Raw genomic sequence first — 16628 nt, forward strand, 5'->3', positions numbered from 1 at the left:
GCCAGGGGAAGGGGGTGCATGACTTGGCTTGGACAGCAGCTGTCTGCTCTGCTTCCGGAACCTGGAGCCCCCAGGTTGTGTCTGGTGCCTCAGTTACAACAGCGCCCTTGTGCTGTGTGTCAGAGTGGGTCTGTGTGTAGGCAAGGGTGGTAGCTGCTCCCCCAGGGTTGGCTAGGTTGCCGGTGTCAATCTGGGGAATTTACTTTGCAAATTTCAGTTAATTTATGTAGCTTTGTGCCAGTTTTTCTTTTTTCTTTTTTTTTCACTTCCAGGTGACCCTGCCCCAGCGTAAATTTCAGTTGCACCATTTAAAGCTTTCCGAAGATGAAGAGACTGTTTACAATGTCTTTTTTGCAAGATCAAGGTATGTGCAATGAAGAAGCCCCTTCTCATTGGTTTTGTTGCTTTATTCCTATCTTTCATGAAAAGTGAATCAAGGGTCAAATTTCCAAAAACTGTATTTTTTTCTGTTATTATTGATAAGTTTTGTATCTGTATTCTTTTATTTTTTCCTTTGGTTCTTCCTCTCTCCCTCCTTCCCCCATTGTGTGTCTATTTTGAGCCTATTCCTCATTGACTTCCTGGCATAGATGTCACGGGGGGTGGGAGGGACAATATACACTGAACCTGACCTTTGACCTGTCATCCAGCATCTCACTGACACTTAAAAAGCTGCCTTGCTATCCTTCATATTGTCTGTTTTTAGCACTTTCTCTAGAGCTCTTGTCCTCCGAATTCTAGCTTTATTCTCTCCCACCTGATACCTCTCATTTCCAATGTAGATGTATTTTTTTTTTTCTGTTTTCTTACCTTATACTTATTAGCTCATTTGGAAAAATGGCTTAGATTTTTAAAATAATTGTTTCTTGGGCGTTACCTTTGGCCAATGCTTGCTATGGGACTGGCAGCATTTAATAAGTCCACTGCTATACTTTGCCAAAGCCCCGGCACAAGCACAGTGGAGGAGTGGCCATTGTAAACCTGTCTGATCTTAGCAAACATTATCCATGGCTTTGCTTTTTTGATGTGAGGCAGGTCAGCTCTGCAGTCCTATCTAAAAAGACATGAGAGTGGAAGCAGCCAATCAGGAAGAAGTCCTGGTAATCCGTTCAGCAGAGGTAAGCTGTGGAATGCTCACAATACGTAAGGCCGATAACAATGGGCAACGTAACCGAAATGGGAGCTATGAATCTTTGGTGTCAGAGATTTGACCTTAGCAAGGAACCTCAAACTGGAGTGAAATATACTTGCCATACCTAGTGATCAAAACTTCTTTTTGATTATCTTGTAAATCTGCCTCATTAAAATACAGTAAGTTTATAAGGAAAACCAGTATTTCACTTGGCTTACTTGGTCTAGAAGTGAGTTATAACTATACTATATTATTGAATACCAACAAGTTTAAAATAGCCTCCATCATTCCCTGTCTTCCCGGTATCTGTCTGTGTTAAATCCTGTGGTTTGTTTTCCCTCCTGGAAGTGGCCCAGGAGTTTGGGTCCAGTGGGCCAGGATCCTCCATGGCAGCAGACTCACCGAGGTCCAGCACCGTCCACATACTGTCCCAGCTGCTGAGACTCCGCCAGTGTTGCTGTCATCTTTCTTTACTGAAGTCGGTAAGAGGAGTCCCTTCCTAGCCCAGAGAAGCCACTGGAGAAACCAGTTTCAGTCTCCCATGCAGGGATCCAGGCTGCTGGGCCAGGGGAAGCGCTGTTCTGGGTTTCTTGGTGGGGCAAAGAGGAGGGGGCATGTATTTATTCTGTCAATCTTATTAATCTTGAGAATTCCCATGGCATGAGAACAGTGTATTCTTATTGTTTCTTTTGTTTTAGACAAACTTTGTTTTAGAATGGAAAATGGCATTTTGTTCAAAAGGAAGCCATTTCTGAATGCTTTTTGGTGTTTCAGAATGTCACCAAGTTAATTTAGCTATTGGTGTTTTCTGCCTTCAGGTAGTATTCAGGTAGGCTTTTATGTGTAAAACCCAAGTAATTACAGAAAGTGAAAAGTTACCTTTGCACTGGAAAGGGAAGTATGTTCCAGGATCCGTGGTGGTGTGTGTTGACTACCAACAGCTTAATTGACTATGTTGCTTTAGGTGGGAAATACAGACTCATGCAATCTGGCAATTCTTTAAAAAAAGTTCCATCGTTTGTTTTATCTGTAATGTGGTTAAAAAAAAAAAACAACAACCTACAGGACCAGGGTTTCTCTGGGGGTTTACTGATAAGGAATTTTGAGACATCTTGCCGTGTGTGATGTCATACGACGAGAACCTCATCAGCAAGCAGCAAGTCTTGCTTCCTCAGCTGCCCAACTGCTCCTGTCCCTGCTCTTCATCCTGCCCAGGCCCTGGACCCGACAGAACTGAAGAGCGAAGGCCTTGTCCTCTCCCTGGAAGAGCAGCTCAGCGCTTTGACCTTGTCCGAACTCCATGATCCAGTCCCATCGCCTACGGTTTCCCTTAATGGCACCTGCTTCAAGGTGGAGCTTTTTGAAGACACACGCGAGAGCACCAAGGTACTTGTGTCACCGAGTTCTGGTAGGGACTTGGAACCCTTGTGCATTTTCCCGTATGAAGGCACTTCAAGTGGCTCACAGCCATTTGATCCCAGCGCTGGAACTCTCAGACTTGGCTGATCAGCTCCTCATGTCATTTCGTGAATAACCCGGAAGCTTTATTGCAGAGTGGGCATTAAGAGAGAGAGATGGGACAGCACCTGCCAGCATGGAGGCAGGTTTTCTGTCATGGATCACTGGAAGAGCCTGCTACGTTTAAGCTAGGGACGGGCCTAAGGGAGTGAGCAATTTGTTTAGGGAAAGCTTGAAAGGAAAACCAAAAAGCCTTGACCCTCGGGACTGTGTAATGCACGTGAGCGCCCATGGCTGTGGCTTGTTGAAAGGCCTCCCTCTGTGCAGGCTGTTTCCCACATGACCTCCCGTCTTCATTAGTCACCCTGTTCTATTTTCATCAGCGCTTTGAAGGCCGCAGAGTTAGGAGGCCTGAGCTCTGCTGAAACCTGAGTCCTGCCCTGCTGTTGGCTTGGAATGTGCGCCATGACCCTGCATGCCCTGAAAGCGGGCTTGTCCATTCCTAGTCTCAGCCTCTCTCTTGAAAGGCTTTTTGAAAAAATTGTAACAGGAAAGGAGGTCACTGCCAGGAGAATGGTATCATTTAAGAAGAGAAATGCCTTTTAATTAAGATTCTGAAGCATTTACCTGGGTCTCTGCTGTGGATAACAGAGAGAAACCTAACAAGCACCGCATGTGGTCGGAGTTCACATTCTGGGGCTTTTAGAGCCAGCTATTGAGTTAAATAATTTAGTGCTCCTTGTTTAATACTCGGGCAGTAACATTCACAAGGCTTCTTACTGTAAGCCCATTAGCGATAGTTCAAACTGCTTAAGGTTGTTTGAAATAGGGAAGGTATCTTCTCACTAGAATCTGACTCCAGGGGCCAGTGCTGTGGCATAGTGGGTAAAGCCGCCGCCTGCAGTGCCAGCATCCCATATGGGCGCTAGTTTGAGTCCCAGCTGCTCCACTTCCGATATAGCTCTCTGCTATGGCCTGGGAGGGTGGTAGAGGAGAGCCCAAGTCCATGGGCCATTGCACCCGTGTGGAAGACCTGGAGGAAGCTCTTGGCTCCCGGCTTTGGATCGGCTTAGCTCTGGCCATTGTGGCTGTTGGGGAATGAATCAGCGGATGGAGGACCTCTCGGTCTCTCTCTGCTTCTCCTTCTCTTTGTGTGTAACTCTGATTTTCAAATAAATAAATAAATAAATCTTAAAATAAATTATTAAAAAAAAAAGAATCTGACCCCATCTCATGAACAATGAATCCAGCCCTCCAGCCTTTTCACGTGCATCACGGCACCTTCCACCACCCAAGTTGGCAAAACACCAGTGTCTTCAGTGTCTGTGCTCTGGCGGGAGCCAAGAGAGAAGTGCACCTGCTCTTCTTCCTGCCTCTTCAGACGGTGCAGTCCTGTGTTGCGCTTTCTGTCCCAGCGTCAGAATGTTGGTTAAGACTGACGCAGCCTCATGCCGTGGAGCTCTCTAGGTTGCCACTCTCTAGGATCCCACAGCCTAACATGTGGGATCCTGGGGGTCCCTCAGAGTTTATCTCCTTATTTCTTAGGAACCTGGGTTCCATGTGGTGGCAGGACATGAACTATACTCATATTTGTCTCCTGATCGATCCTGGTGCAGTTTTTGTCCTCCTCCACCCTTCTGGGGATGCACACCAGGCCCTTTAGAGGCCTTGAAAGGTCATTCATAAGAGCAGTCAGAAGAGTGAACCCTGCTGCCTTCCGAGTCAGGCCCCATGTGGACTTGAATGCGTCCTCGGGTTTTGGTAAATACCCGGAGAGCTGCTTGGGGAGCTTCAGCAGTCTGGTTGGGTCCTCTTCTTCCTCAGCAGTGTTTGGAGTAGGTCTTTTTTTTGTTTGCTTTTTTAAGATTTACCTTATATATTTGAAAGACAGAGTTACAGAGAGAAGTAGAGATAGAAAGAGAGGTCTTCCATCTGCTGGTTCACTCCCCAGATGGAGCTGCGCCCATCCAAAGCCAGGAGCCAGGAGCATCTTGCGGGTCCCTCACATGGGTACAGGGGCGCAAGGACTTGGGCCATCTTCTACTGCTTTCCCAGGCCATAGCAGAGAGCTGGATCAGAAGGGGAGCAGCCAGGACTAGAACTGGCACCCATATGGGATGCCAGTTCTTCAGGCCAGGGCTTTAACCTGCTGCACCACAGCACTGGCCCCTGGAGTAGGTCTTAAAGTAGAAAAAATGCTTTCACCTTCTTCTGCAAATGTTAAGACAATACCTTCTCTGTTCCTGCAAGGTACTGTGGGCAAGGACCCAGACATGTGCTGCCCTTGCTTTCTTGGAGCATCTGAGGTTAGGAAGCAAGACAAGATTAATAAGCAATTAGTATATGGTGTGACAGGAGCCGTGATAATGGAAATAGTACAGAGGCAGTGGGCACCTAATCCATACTTTGGGGTTGGAGAAAACATCCAAGAAGAAGTGACCTTAAGCGGACATGGAGACAGCTGTTCCAGGGAGAGAGAACTGAATGGGCAAAGATGAGATGAGGTGTGGCTTATTGAAAGTAGAATTTGGTATAGTTAAGGTGTCGTTTGAGAAGGGTATAATGGGAGGTGAGCAGGGGTCAGAAAGGAGGGATCTAGCTTTATTTCTTTTCAAAGTGAACAACGTGATTTTATTATTTTTTTCAGTGTCTTTTTTTTCATCTATTTGCAAGGCAGAGTGACAGACAGAGACAGAGAGGTATCTTCCATCCACTGCTTCATTCCCCAAATGCCCACAACAGCTAAGCTGAGCCAGGCCATAGCCAGGAGCCCAGAACTCCATCCAGGCCTTCCACATGGGTGGCAGGAGCTCAGGCACTTAAACCATCATCTGCTGTTTCCCAGGATGCATTCGCAGGTAGCTAGATCAGAAGTAGAGAAGCCATGACTCAAACTGGCGTTCTGATATGGGATGTGGGCATCCTAAGTGGCAGCCTGACCTGCTGTGTCAGCATGCCTGCCCCATGATCCAGCATTTTTTAAGGAGCTCCGGCTTTATCCTCAGCAGGAAGCCATGGAAGGGGCCTCCGCCAGGGAAGTGACTTGACAAACAGTTTAGAAATAGCCTTCTGGATGCAGAGAGGAACGTGAAATAGAGATACATAGAGGAAGGGCATTTAACCTAGCAGTTAAAGCGCCTGCGTCCCACATCCTAATGCTTGGGTTTGATTCCTGGCTCTGCTTCTGACTCCAGCTTCCTGCTAATACACGCCCTGAAGGCAGCAGTGCTGGCTCAAGTGACTGAGCTCCTCTCACCCATGTGGGGGTCTTAGATTAAGTTCCTGGCTCCTGGCTTTGGCCCAAGCCCAGCCTTGGTGGTTTCAGACATTTGGGGAGTGAACCAGTGAATGGGAGCTCTCTCTGTCTCTCTGCCTCTCAAACAAATAAATGCAAAGAAATAAAAACAACCAGACCAGAGCATAGAGGCAATCCAGGAGACTGAGTAATTTAGCTATGAAGATGGAGAAGAATGAATTATTTAAAACTACACTGTCAATGTGACCTTTTCCCAGATAGCATCTCTGTTGGCAGAACTGGAGGCAATCCGAAGCAATTCAAAGTCCCAAAAGAGGTATGTGAATTATTTCATTATCCAGATATTGGTTGTAATTAAGTATGAAAAATTGGTATTGCTGATAGTCACAAATCCTGTCTTTATACATCAAGGACCTGAGTCGTGCTCAGCAGAGAGCGCTGAGGTCATAGCACAAATGCCCTGTGATTTCTAATTAAAATATTTGTGGCACAGATTGAAGAGGCCATCCCTGAGAGTCAGGGTGAGCCAGGCTTCTGCAGAAACTTACAGGAGAGAAGCATGGGAACCAAAGCAGGGGTGTGGCGGGAAAATCAGTGAGGGCGCTCCAGCCGGGCTGGTGACGTCTTGATCGGGGTGCTTGGATGCTTGGGGGTTTGTTTCATCAGTTGTTATGCTTTACCTGGCTGCCTTACATCTGCATGTGTGTATATGAAATACTTACATCTGAAAATGTAAAACTAATGACACCACAGCCTGGGGCCAGGGCAGCACTAGCAGCTTGCTGTTCTGGCTGGTGCAGGGAGGGGCCGATGTCCCTTTCCTGTGGGCCCACAGGTCTCTGCATGAGCACGGGGCCCCCGGATGAAAGGAGGGCTAGGGTTGTCACTTTAGCTACCGCTTTTTTTTTTTTTTTTTTCTTTTCTGATATCAACACAACAAAGCTAGACCTAGAAATAACTAAAAGCATTAGAATCTGATACTGTGACCCCAGTGGATGCCTTTCCCCATGGGCAGCAGAATGCCAAGGGCATTAAAGGCCTGCAGTGGGTTTGTTGAGTGTATTTTGGAGGTGTGGGTTTTAGTTTTGTCCTTCTTTCCAGTGTTATTGTCTCTCAGTGGACCAGCATGCTGAAAGTTGTAGCACTGCACCTCAAGAGGCACGGCCTGACTTACGCCACCATCGATGGCTCCGTCAACCCCAAACAGAGAATGGATTTGGTGGAGGCGTTTAACCGCTCCAGTGGCCCTCAGGTACGAGCTGCTCACATCAGAGCTGTATAATAAGAAACAAATAGCTCGCAGGGAGTGTATAGTAACTCAAAGATATTCACAGCCTAGTGGCTGGCATTGTGGCGCAGCATGTTAGGCCTCCACTTGCAATGGCAGAGTGGCAGTTTGAGTCCTGGCTGCTCTGCTTCTGATCCAGCTCCCTGCTAATGCACCTGGGAAAGCAGTGTAAGATGGCCCAAGTGCTTGGGACCCTGACACCTATGTGGGAGACTAAATTGAAGTTCCTGCCTCCTGGCTTCAGCCTGGCCCAGCCCCAGCTATTGCAACCATTTGGGGAGTGAACTAGCTGATGGAAGACCTTTCTGTCTCTCTCTCTCTCTCTGCAACTCTGCCTCTCAAATAAATAAATAAAATCTTTGGAAAAAAAAAAAAAAAAAGATTTGCCAGTGGTGACATTTAAAAAAAAAGCTGAAGGAAATTTGATATGGAAGACATTGTTCATCTGTATTGATCCTGGACTTGAACCTGAGGCAGAAGAGAGATGTTCGGGAGAACAAGTCTATATAAAGTTAATGGTGTGTTTCCTTTTGAAGGTTATGCTGATCTCTCTCTTGGCTGGAGGTGTTGGTCTAAACCTGACTGGAGGAAACCATCTCTTTCTTTTGGACATGCACTGGTAACCATGCTGGATGTTTCTTGAGTTGTCAGAGCATGGCAGGAAGGCCAGTGGGCTAGAGGGGTGGTGAGGACTACTGATGAGAGTGCTCCTACGGTGAGGGAGCTCTGTGTCATGGAGCTGCCTCAGTGCCTACAGGTCTAGAAGCATTCCTAAGCAGAGTGAAGGCCTAGCTGACCTAAGCAAGCAAGGCTTCAAATGACTACTGAAAATAGTTCATTCACTTTATTGTTAATGTAACAAATCTGTTGCCATGGAAACTGGGGGCACAGCTTTCCTCCTGGCTAGGAGCTGACATCACCTAGCTTTACCTCTTCTCCAGAATCCTGTATTCCAGACATATTTGTTGAGATCCAAGGATACTTAATCTTAAAGAAGAGGGAGAAGCGTTACTTCCAAAGGAAAAAGAATTTTCTAATTATGTTAGAAATCCACTAAATACATAGCCCTTGGCTTTGTTGCATGTATGTCCATACCAGGAGCACAAGACATCCTTCCTGGATAGAGGATGGCTGAGTTCCCGCGTTGCTAGGGGAAAGTCTTCTTAGCACCAGTGTCTGGTTTTTTAATTGGACCATTCAAGGGCTGCAGGCACCACTGCTTGGGATTGTCATTGGTTGAAGTCTCCAGGAAGCCCAAATTGGTACAAACAGGCCAGCCTGGAGAATGTTGTGTCTGACTTGGGTTCCCCTACGTCTGAGAGAGGAGAAAGTATACAGGGATTACATGATTTTGAGTTGGAGAATGTCATCCAGGGTTTTAGAGAGGTGGTGGTTTTTTTTTGGGGGGGGGGGTAATTTCATTTTTTATTACTTTTACGCTGATAGTTAACAGGTGGTAGAAAAGTTATATACAATTTAGCTACACTCTTCAACTAAAGATAACCAAGAAAATGATATCAGTGCCTTTTGAGTTAGCCTGCAACTATCCAACCTTCAAAACAATTTCCCTAAAGACTGACAAATAATTACATATAATTACCTAATAAAAATGATAATATAGCTCATGAAATTATAATTACTCATTATAATTTAGATATTAGATTTCGTAGACTTGGTTAAATTTTAATTTGATATTCTTGTTTATAAGATAGGACAAAATATAAGGGTTCAATAGTAAAATAGCCTGATTTGGAGCGATAATGAGACTCTATAAAGAAGGAAACAAGTTAAGTCTCCTTAGTTGAATTACAGAATACAAAAGTGTGAGAAAGGTGAGTATTCAAGATTCTTTGCCTTCACATTTGCCGGGAGAAATCCAGAGCCTTGTGGTTACGTAACTTGCCCAAGGTCATCCAGCTAACTGGAATACAATAGAACCAGAATTGCATACTGACTTCCCCCTATGTTACTTATTATTGTCAGTTGATGGTAGGTGCTAACAGTTATGCACAGTCTGACTCCAATTTCTTGTTAGAGTCTGAGATGATTTCTCACTAGTCTTACTTGGGCCTATTTAGCCTTTGTAGGCCACATAGTTCTCTGTGACATATTCTTTGTGTTTCGCTTTGGTTTCTTAAGTTCTTAGCTCAAGAATCACACAAAAACTGGCTGTGTGCTGGGTCTGGCCCCTAGGCCATTGTCTGCCACCCCTGGCCTGGGATGTCAGCACCTTTGAGCTTTTACTCTCTCCGACAGGAATCCATCACTGGAGGATCAAGCTTGTGACCGGATTTACCGAGTCGGGCAGCAGAAAGATGTTGTCATTCACAGGCAAGTGAAGGTCCCCACGGCCCCTCCCAGCTCTGCTTTGCTGCAGGTCTTTCTTGGGAAGTGTTGTAATAGATGGTGAGGTCCACCGTGATCACCTTACCGCCGAGGCTCCTGAGGCACCACCTTCAGGCCAGCGGCACTCAGGAGCCAGAGGAGCAACCAGGCCAAGCCTGGAGTTGGTCACTGCCAAAGAACACATCTGTGTGTGATGGCAAACCGTGTCTCGGTCAAGGTGGCCCACGCAAGGATCCTCTTCTCTGTCTTTTTGCTTTGAATTTTTAGTTTCAGACACACAGAAAAGTGACATGAATAGTACAAGAAATTTGCACATTCTGCCTATATGTGCATGTGTGCATAAATTTTTTTCTGGACTACTTGAAAGTAAGTTGTAGACATGATGCCCCTTTATTCCTAAGAACCTTAGTGTGCATTTCCTAAAAATAAAGCCTATCTCTTATATAACCATGAAAAAAGATGACCAAAGTGAAGGTGTTAACATCAACACACTGCTGTTCCCTGGTCTGCAGGCCCGGAGATGTCCTTCACAGTCACAGCAATTGAAAGTCCAGATGTGCGTGTGCAGTGGTCATGACTCTGTCCCCTCGATCCAGGACACTCCCTCAGTCTGTCTGTGTTACGACGCTGACGTTTTTGGGGAGCTGGTTATAGTGCTGGCTATTGTGCAGACCCTTCCTCTGAGACCCTCCTGTCTTTAAATCAACAACAAAACCTGCTGCAGTGCTGTGGTCCACTCTCTCGATGGCCCTCTCTTCCTTCTTCCTTTTCATGACCAAGGTTCCTGGAGAACTGGAAATCACCTCCTGTCTGTACTCGTGTATCTCCCATGCACTCCCAGTCTTCACTGTGGCTCCACTGAAACTGCTCTTGTAAAGGGAGACTGGAGACCCCAAAATTTGCAAATACGGTGACTATGTTAGCTTTCCCGCCTTCACCTCGGCTCATTCTGCGTGCCCTTCCCTTAAAAACTGTCAACTCCAATAAGTCCAAAATCTGTATCTCCAGTTCCAAGGACTCCTAAACTTCAGATATGGATACACAGATCTCTGCCAAATATCTGACTCCGAGTGCCCACGGTCTCATCAATTACTCATTCACTCATTCATGGGTTCAGCTCCTAAGACTCATACCTATTGAGCACCACTATGTAGCAAGTACAATTACATGTTCCAGAGACTCAAACAGAAATTGCTTCTTTCCTCCTAACACCTTGAGTCTGCACGTTCTTCTGGATTTCTTGTTGTTAGGAATAGTATCCCTGTTCCTAGCCAGAAACTAGATCCTGCGTCTTTCTCACTTTTCACATGCCAGACCTATTCACTGTATTTTCTAAGTGTTCCTGATAGCCATCCCCTCCCCACTGCCACCTCCTTTCTCCAGCTGTAGTGACTCCTGTCATCCCACTCTTCACCTTCTTCAGTGGCTCTCGCTCTAGGATAAACTCTGCGTGTCTGAGATGGCATGCACAGCACTCCGTGTTCCCCTCCCAGTCTTCCTTCTGGAAAACCTTTGCTCATCCTACAAGTCACACATTAAGAGTTAACCCTTTACTCTGTAACGGAGCCTTCCCTGACTGCCTTGGGCAGATTTCTTTTCCCTTCATTTGAACGTTGGACATACTTCTGTTATCACGCTAACCAGATCATATTATTCTTGTTTAATTCTCATGTCTGTCTTCAGAGCAAAACCATTCATCTCTCTAGTCTCACACCTCTCACGGTACATGATAAATACCGAGTACTTAATCAGTACTTGGTAAATGATTGAAAGAATGACAACAGTGGCATCTTCTTCATTTGAAAACCCTGTTTTCAGTATGAAACAGCCAAGAAATTAGACACTGTTCTTAAAACCAGCGTGCACATACCTAGCAGAAACTTGGTAACCTTTGAGGCCTTGGCCTATCAAATAGAGCTTATGTGAAAACTGCATCTCGGCCGGCGCCGCGGCTCAATAGGCCAATCCTCCGCCTTGCGGCGCCGGCACACCAGGTTCTAGTCCCGGTTGGGGTGCCGGGTTCTGTCCTGGTTGCCCCTCTTCCAGGCCAGCTCTCTGCTATGGCCCGGGAAGGCAGTGGAGGATGGCCCAAGTGCTTGGGCCCTGCACCCGCATGGGAGACCAGGAGAAGCACCTGGCTCCTGGCTTCGGATCAGCGAGATGCGGCGGCCATTGGAGGGTGAACCAACGGCAAAAAGGAAGACCTTTCTCTCTGTCGCTCTCTCTCTCTCTCACTGTCCACTCTGCCTGTCAAAAAAAAAAAGAAAAAGAAAAAAAAAAGAAAGAAAACTGGATCTCTTTGCTTTTGCATATTTGGATTTTATTAATTAATTTTAGAAAGAAATTAAGGGGCCAGCGTTATGATGTAGCAGGTAAAGCCGCCTGTGATGCTGGTTTGTGTCCTGACTGCTACACTTCTGATCCAGCTCTCTGTTAATGGTCTGGAAAAAAGCAGTGGAAGATGACCCAAGTGTTTGGGCCCTGTCACCCATGTAGGAGACCCTGATGAAGCTTCTGGCTCCTGGCTTTGGCCTGGCCCAGCCCTGGCTGTTGTGGCCATCTGGGTAGTGAACAAGCAGATGACAGATCTCTCTTTGTCACTTCCCCTCTCTCTGGAACTCTGACTTTCAAATAAGTAAATAAGTCTAAGAATGAGAGAAGGAAAGAAAGAAAGAAATTAAAAGTCAGTCTGAGTCCATTAAGTGGACATGTGTTTAATCAAGGTTATTTGGATCCCCTAAACATGGCATTCTTTCTTTAAAAATATTTATTTTATTTATTCGAAAGCCAGAGTTACACAGAGAAAGAGAGGCAGAGAGAGAGAGAGAGGTCTTCCATACACTGGTTCACTCCCCAATTGGCCACAATGGCTGGAGCTGCGCCGATCCGAAGCCAGGAGCCAGGAGCTTCTTCCCAGTCTCCCACGTGGGTGCAGGGGCCCAAGGACTTGGGCCATCTTCTACTGCTTTCCCAGGCCATAGCAGAGAGCTGGCTCGGAAGTGAAGCAGCTGGGTCTCGAACCAGCGCGCATAATGCGATGCTGGCGCTGCAGGCGGTGGCTTTACCCACTATGCCACAGCGCTGGCCCCCAAAACATGACATTCTTACCTAGAAAACTTGAAGTAAGCTCATTTACAAACTAAAGCATAATAGAAGCCTGGATGATATTAGATATGCTGCTTTGGGTTTTTGTTAGTTTACAAAACAAAACCATTGTTTGTTTTGTAGATTCGTGTGTGAGGGAACAGTGGAAGAGAAGATCTTGCAGCTCCAAGAGAAAAAGAAGGATTTGGCCAAACAGGTTCTATCAGGATCTGCAGAATCTGTCACCAAGCTCACCTTGGCGGACCTCAAAGTCCTTTTTGGCATCTAACCTTGTTTTCAGGGCACATAACAATGCTGTTGCTGGCTTGTGTTGGGATCTGGGACTGGCCACCTAACCATGATCCTTGAGTGCTGTTCTTGGCAGCCCATTCACCTTCAGGCCTTACCCCCTCCTCAAAATGAGGCATAATCTTATCCCTAGAACTGAGGGTACCCTATTGGCTAATCAATCAACATGTTTAATGAACTGCATGGGAACCAGTCGGTTTTTAAGGTAGTAAAAAGCACTTTGGAGTTGGGTCATTTTGGAAACCACTGGCAGAAATGTATATAAGGTCCGGTGGAGACCAGAGCATCCCATTTCCTTTTCCTCAGCTGTTGGGAGAGCCGCCGTTGTTACCTGCTCTAACACAGCCTCCGCCCATCTCTTTCAGCTTGCCCAGGACACTGCCCCCAGAACCATCTCCTGGTGAATGGGCAGCGTGGATCGCTGTGGCCAGCTGGCTGTTCCTGTGCAGCTCTCTCAGGCTGAACTGGCTGTGCTTTGCATGAGGGTACTTCAGAAAGCTCATGGAATATGGAATTCATAAAAGATGTTTATTTTGTTGCAAAAATATTTTGAAATCTGCATACTTTTTCATAATATACATTTCTCTGAACTTTCTGAAGTCCCCTCACATATAGACAGATGTTGAGCATAATTGTATCATCCGGGATCAGTGTGTCATTTAGTAATGTATCATCTTGATATCAGTGTGTGTGCCACTTAGTATTGATTATCACTGTGTCATTTAGCATTTGTGTCATTTGGTATCATTGCACCATTGAGTATTTCATATGTAATATTTGTATCATACAATTTAATATTTGTATAATTTTTACAGTATTGTTACAAATTTACAGTATTTGTAGAATTTAGTATCATTTCATTTAGTATTTTCAGCATTTCATTGTATTGTTTAGTAGTTATACCATTGTATCCTTTAGTGTTTGTATTATCATTGATAGGATTTAATAAATGTCTTTGACCAGGCAGCAAAGACAGTGCCATATGTTCACCCCATTTCCTTTTCCTCCTGGCTACTTAATGACTCCGTCTCCCAGTGGTCACTGCCGTCTTCCACGTTACTGTCCTAGTTAGCCTCTAGGCTGCCTTCCAGGTCTTGCCTGTTGTGGCCATTTGGGGAGTAAACCAGTGGATGGAAGCCTTCTCTTTTCCTCTCTCTGTCTCCCCTCCTCCTGCCCTACAATTCTACCGTTCAAGTAAATATATCTTTTAAGAAAAAAAAAGAATCATAATTCTTCCTCGGTAGAAATATTTCCTCCTTTCATTTGGTTTCGGAGAGAAACCCTGAGTTAGCCCAGTCACAGCGTGGACTGAGGGAGGCACTGGGGCCTGTGTAAGCAGAGATTCCCCTGAGGACAAGATGAGCAGGCTTACAACAGGAAGGAGACTGCCATGTGGAGACAGTTCTGGTCTAGAGCTGAGATCTAATTCAAGTTCTGGGGCTGTAACCTTGAAAGAATCGTGAACTCTTCCACAGCTCGGTTTCCTCATTTGTAAGGGGCATTCTTTTCAGAACTCAGCAGCTACAGCATGGACCCTGATAAAATCAGGAGGTGAAGAAAGTACAGTTGCCCTCTTAAATCACGCTGTTAGACCAACACGACATAGAGTCACCTCAGAAGCAGTGGCTCCTAGCCAGGAAGAATGTACAAACCCTCTCAGCCATTTGCTGACTGTACAAGATTAGGCTAGTTACAGATTCCTTGGGCATCTCAGGCCTTCCATCTGTAGGCTGTGTGGGTCTTCAAAAGTTCCTGGAAAACATGTATTATGAAAAAAACTGCACCGATTGCAAAATTCTTTTGTGCCAAAATAACTCTGCTTTTCCATGAACTTTTCAGACAGCCTCCTATCTCATATTCCACAGCACGTGTGCCTACTGTAGCCTGGTTGACCACATAGATATGGATTAGTAATGTCAATCAGAAGTAAGTGAGATGACCATTATCTGTGTCCGTTCCAAAGCACTGTTTAGGGGAGAGGAAGTCTTAACTCTCAGGTTCCAATATTCTGGCTTTGGGTTTGGAACGGTACAGGAATTATAGCCCACAACCTACAATTTCCAGATACTCAGCCCGTTGACAAATGTAACCTCTAGGAAGGCAGATTGCTAGAGGTGTCTTAAACCATGTCTCTAATTTTGTTCTGATTGTAAGTTGGCAGAGCCATATAATTATTGTCTTGAGCAGGTGAGAGGCTGTCGATGTGATGTGGATGCGGAGGAAGTCAGCACCCCTGTCCCAGAAGGGTAGAATATACTGAAAGTGTCTTCTTGGGTCCCGGTCCTGAGATGGAGGCGTCTCATTACGAATGCACAGAAGCGGCATTCTGGTGTGCGTCTCAGGCTCGTGTTCTCTCTAGTCAGTGTGGGGCAGTTTCTGAGGGTCTGGCTGTGACACGGAGGGTCTTCCACCCTAGTCACGGCCAGCCTCCCGGTGCAGCGCCCTCACCGACGTGCTGCACCGAGCCCTGCAGCACCAGCCCGCTTTCCTCATGTGGTACCACTGCTGCCTGCCTGCCTCACCAGATGAGCGTGGATGATACGAGGATTCTGAGCTGTAAAGGGCCGTGCAGGTCCCAGTGTTACTGCTGAGGACAAAGTCCGGGAATAAGAGGATGAGGCAGCAACACGAGCGCAGCTTGAAGAACCAGGTGGCGAACCTCCCTCACCAAACCACAAGCCTCCTGGGTTCCTGTGTGACAGTTACCTTCTCGGAAGGTTTAGAGTCTGGCTCTGCTTTAGCTGTCTTGCTCAAACGAGAGCATGGTGCGTGCCACGGCTGGGAATCCAGGAGCCCTTCAGAGACGCCATCGGGACTCTTACTGCCAGGCAGTCATTAGGAGTAGCAGTACGAAGAATTATTATGTTTCTGTGGGACCCTTTTCCTTAGTGATCATGCATGGCGATTTGATAGGGCTGTTTCTTCTTTCTGATTCCCTCCTGCTCAGTGAAGCGGCGTATAGCTGGGAGGTGAGGCCAGGTCCAGCACTGATAGGGTAACCATGGGGACACCAGTGCCCCCTCGGTGTGGCCTGACATCTTGCTGTCCACCATAAGACCTTGAGAGACTTGGGTTTACAAGGTGGGATGTGGTACTAGCATTTGTCGTGTAGCCTCTAGCCCTTGGAAAAGGCAGAAATAACTAAAGAGCAAACCTGCAGACATAAAAATAATAACAGAAACAGAATTCTTGGGCTTATAACCCGGGTTAAAATGTTTTCATAAATGAAGATGAGATCAGGGTCAGTTACAGCGCAAAGTACTGCAGGAATCAGTAGTTTCAGAATGAAGATGGGGCTGAAAACAGCCCAGCCGCTAGGGGTGGAACTGGGAGATGGGTACGTAGCCATGCAATGTGTTTGCTATCTTGAGTTCTTGCTAAATCTGGCTGTAGGCACATCATGTATGAAAGGAAGGAAGGAAGGAGGGCGAGAATCCCATTTCTGTTGCTTAATTATTCACACAATAGTTCCAAAATATATAAAGACTATTTACTCCGTGCCAGGGACTGTTGGGCCCTGGGGCAAAACCCAGCCCGGTCCTGTGCTCCTGAGGCCTCGTGGCTGGTTGGCAAGACAGGCAGGAATAAAATAGCTACGGAAGGCTTTGAGGCAGGGTGGTGACAAGTGCTACGATGGAGGGTTTGTGGAGCCAGAGCTGACAGACGGGTGTGTCCTAGGCACCAGAGGTCTTTGCGGAAGTGCTAAACTGAAATCAGTAAGTAGGAGCCAACAAGGCAGAGTGCAGTGCCTTTTC

The 16628-nt window shown here is 46.3% G+C and overlaps 1 protein-coding gene across 2 annotated transcripts in view; it reads left to right on the forward strand.

Annotated features, from left to right (window-relative positions):
• The window catches only part of TTF2 (transcription termination factor 2), a 45453-nt gene extending 31420 nt beyond the window's left edge, over nucleotides 1–14033 (forward strand). The window contains exons 15-23 of one of the 2 annotated variants that reach the window (XM_062192048.1): nucleotides 273–364; nucleotides 1036–1118; nucleotides 1481–1614; nucleotides 2348–2518; nucleotides 6104–6162; nucleotides 6948–7098; nucleotides 7671–7753; nucleotides 9391–9465; nucleotides 12709–14033. In XM_062192048.1, the coding sequence (XP_062048032.1) occupies nucleotides 273–364; nucleotides 1036–1118; nucleotides 1481–1614; nucleotides 2348–2518; nucleotides 6104–6162; nucleotides 6948–7098; nucleotides 7671–7753; nucleotides 9391–9465; nucleotides 12709–12853 (993 nt within the window). In that variant the 3' untranslated portion in view covers nucleotides 12854–14033. The remainder of the gene's footprint in view (nucleotides 1–272; nucleotides 365–1035; nucleotides 1119–1480; nucleotides 1615–2347; nucleotides 2519–6103; nucleotides 6163–6947; nucleotides 7099–7670; nucleotides 7754–9390; nucleotides 9466–12708) is intronic. The other variant, XM_062192047.1, reaches the window with a different exon arrangement.
• Nucleotides 14034–16628: the final 2595 nt, after the last annotated feature.

The sequence above is a fragment of the Lepus europaeus genome, chromosome 5 (assembly GCF_033115175.1).
Source record: "Lepus europaeus isolate LE1 chromosome 5, mLepTim1.pri, whole genome shotgun sequence".
NCBI lineage: Eukaryota > Metazoa > Chordata > Mammalia > Lagomorpha > Leporidae > Lepus > Lepus europaeus.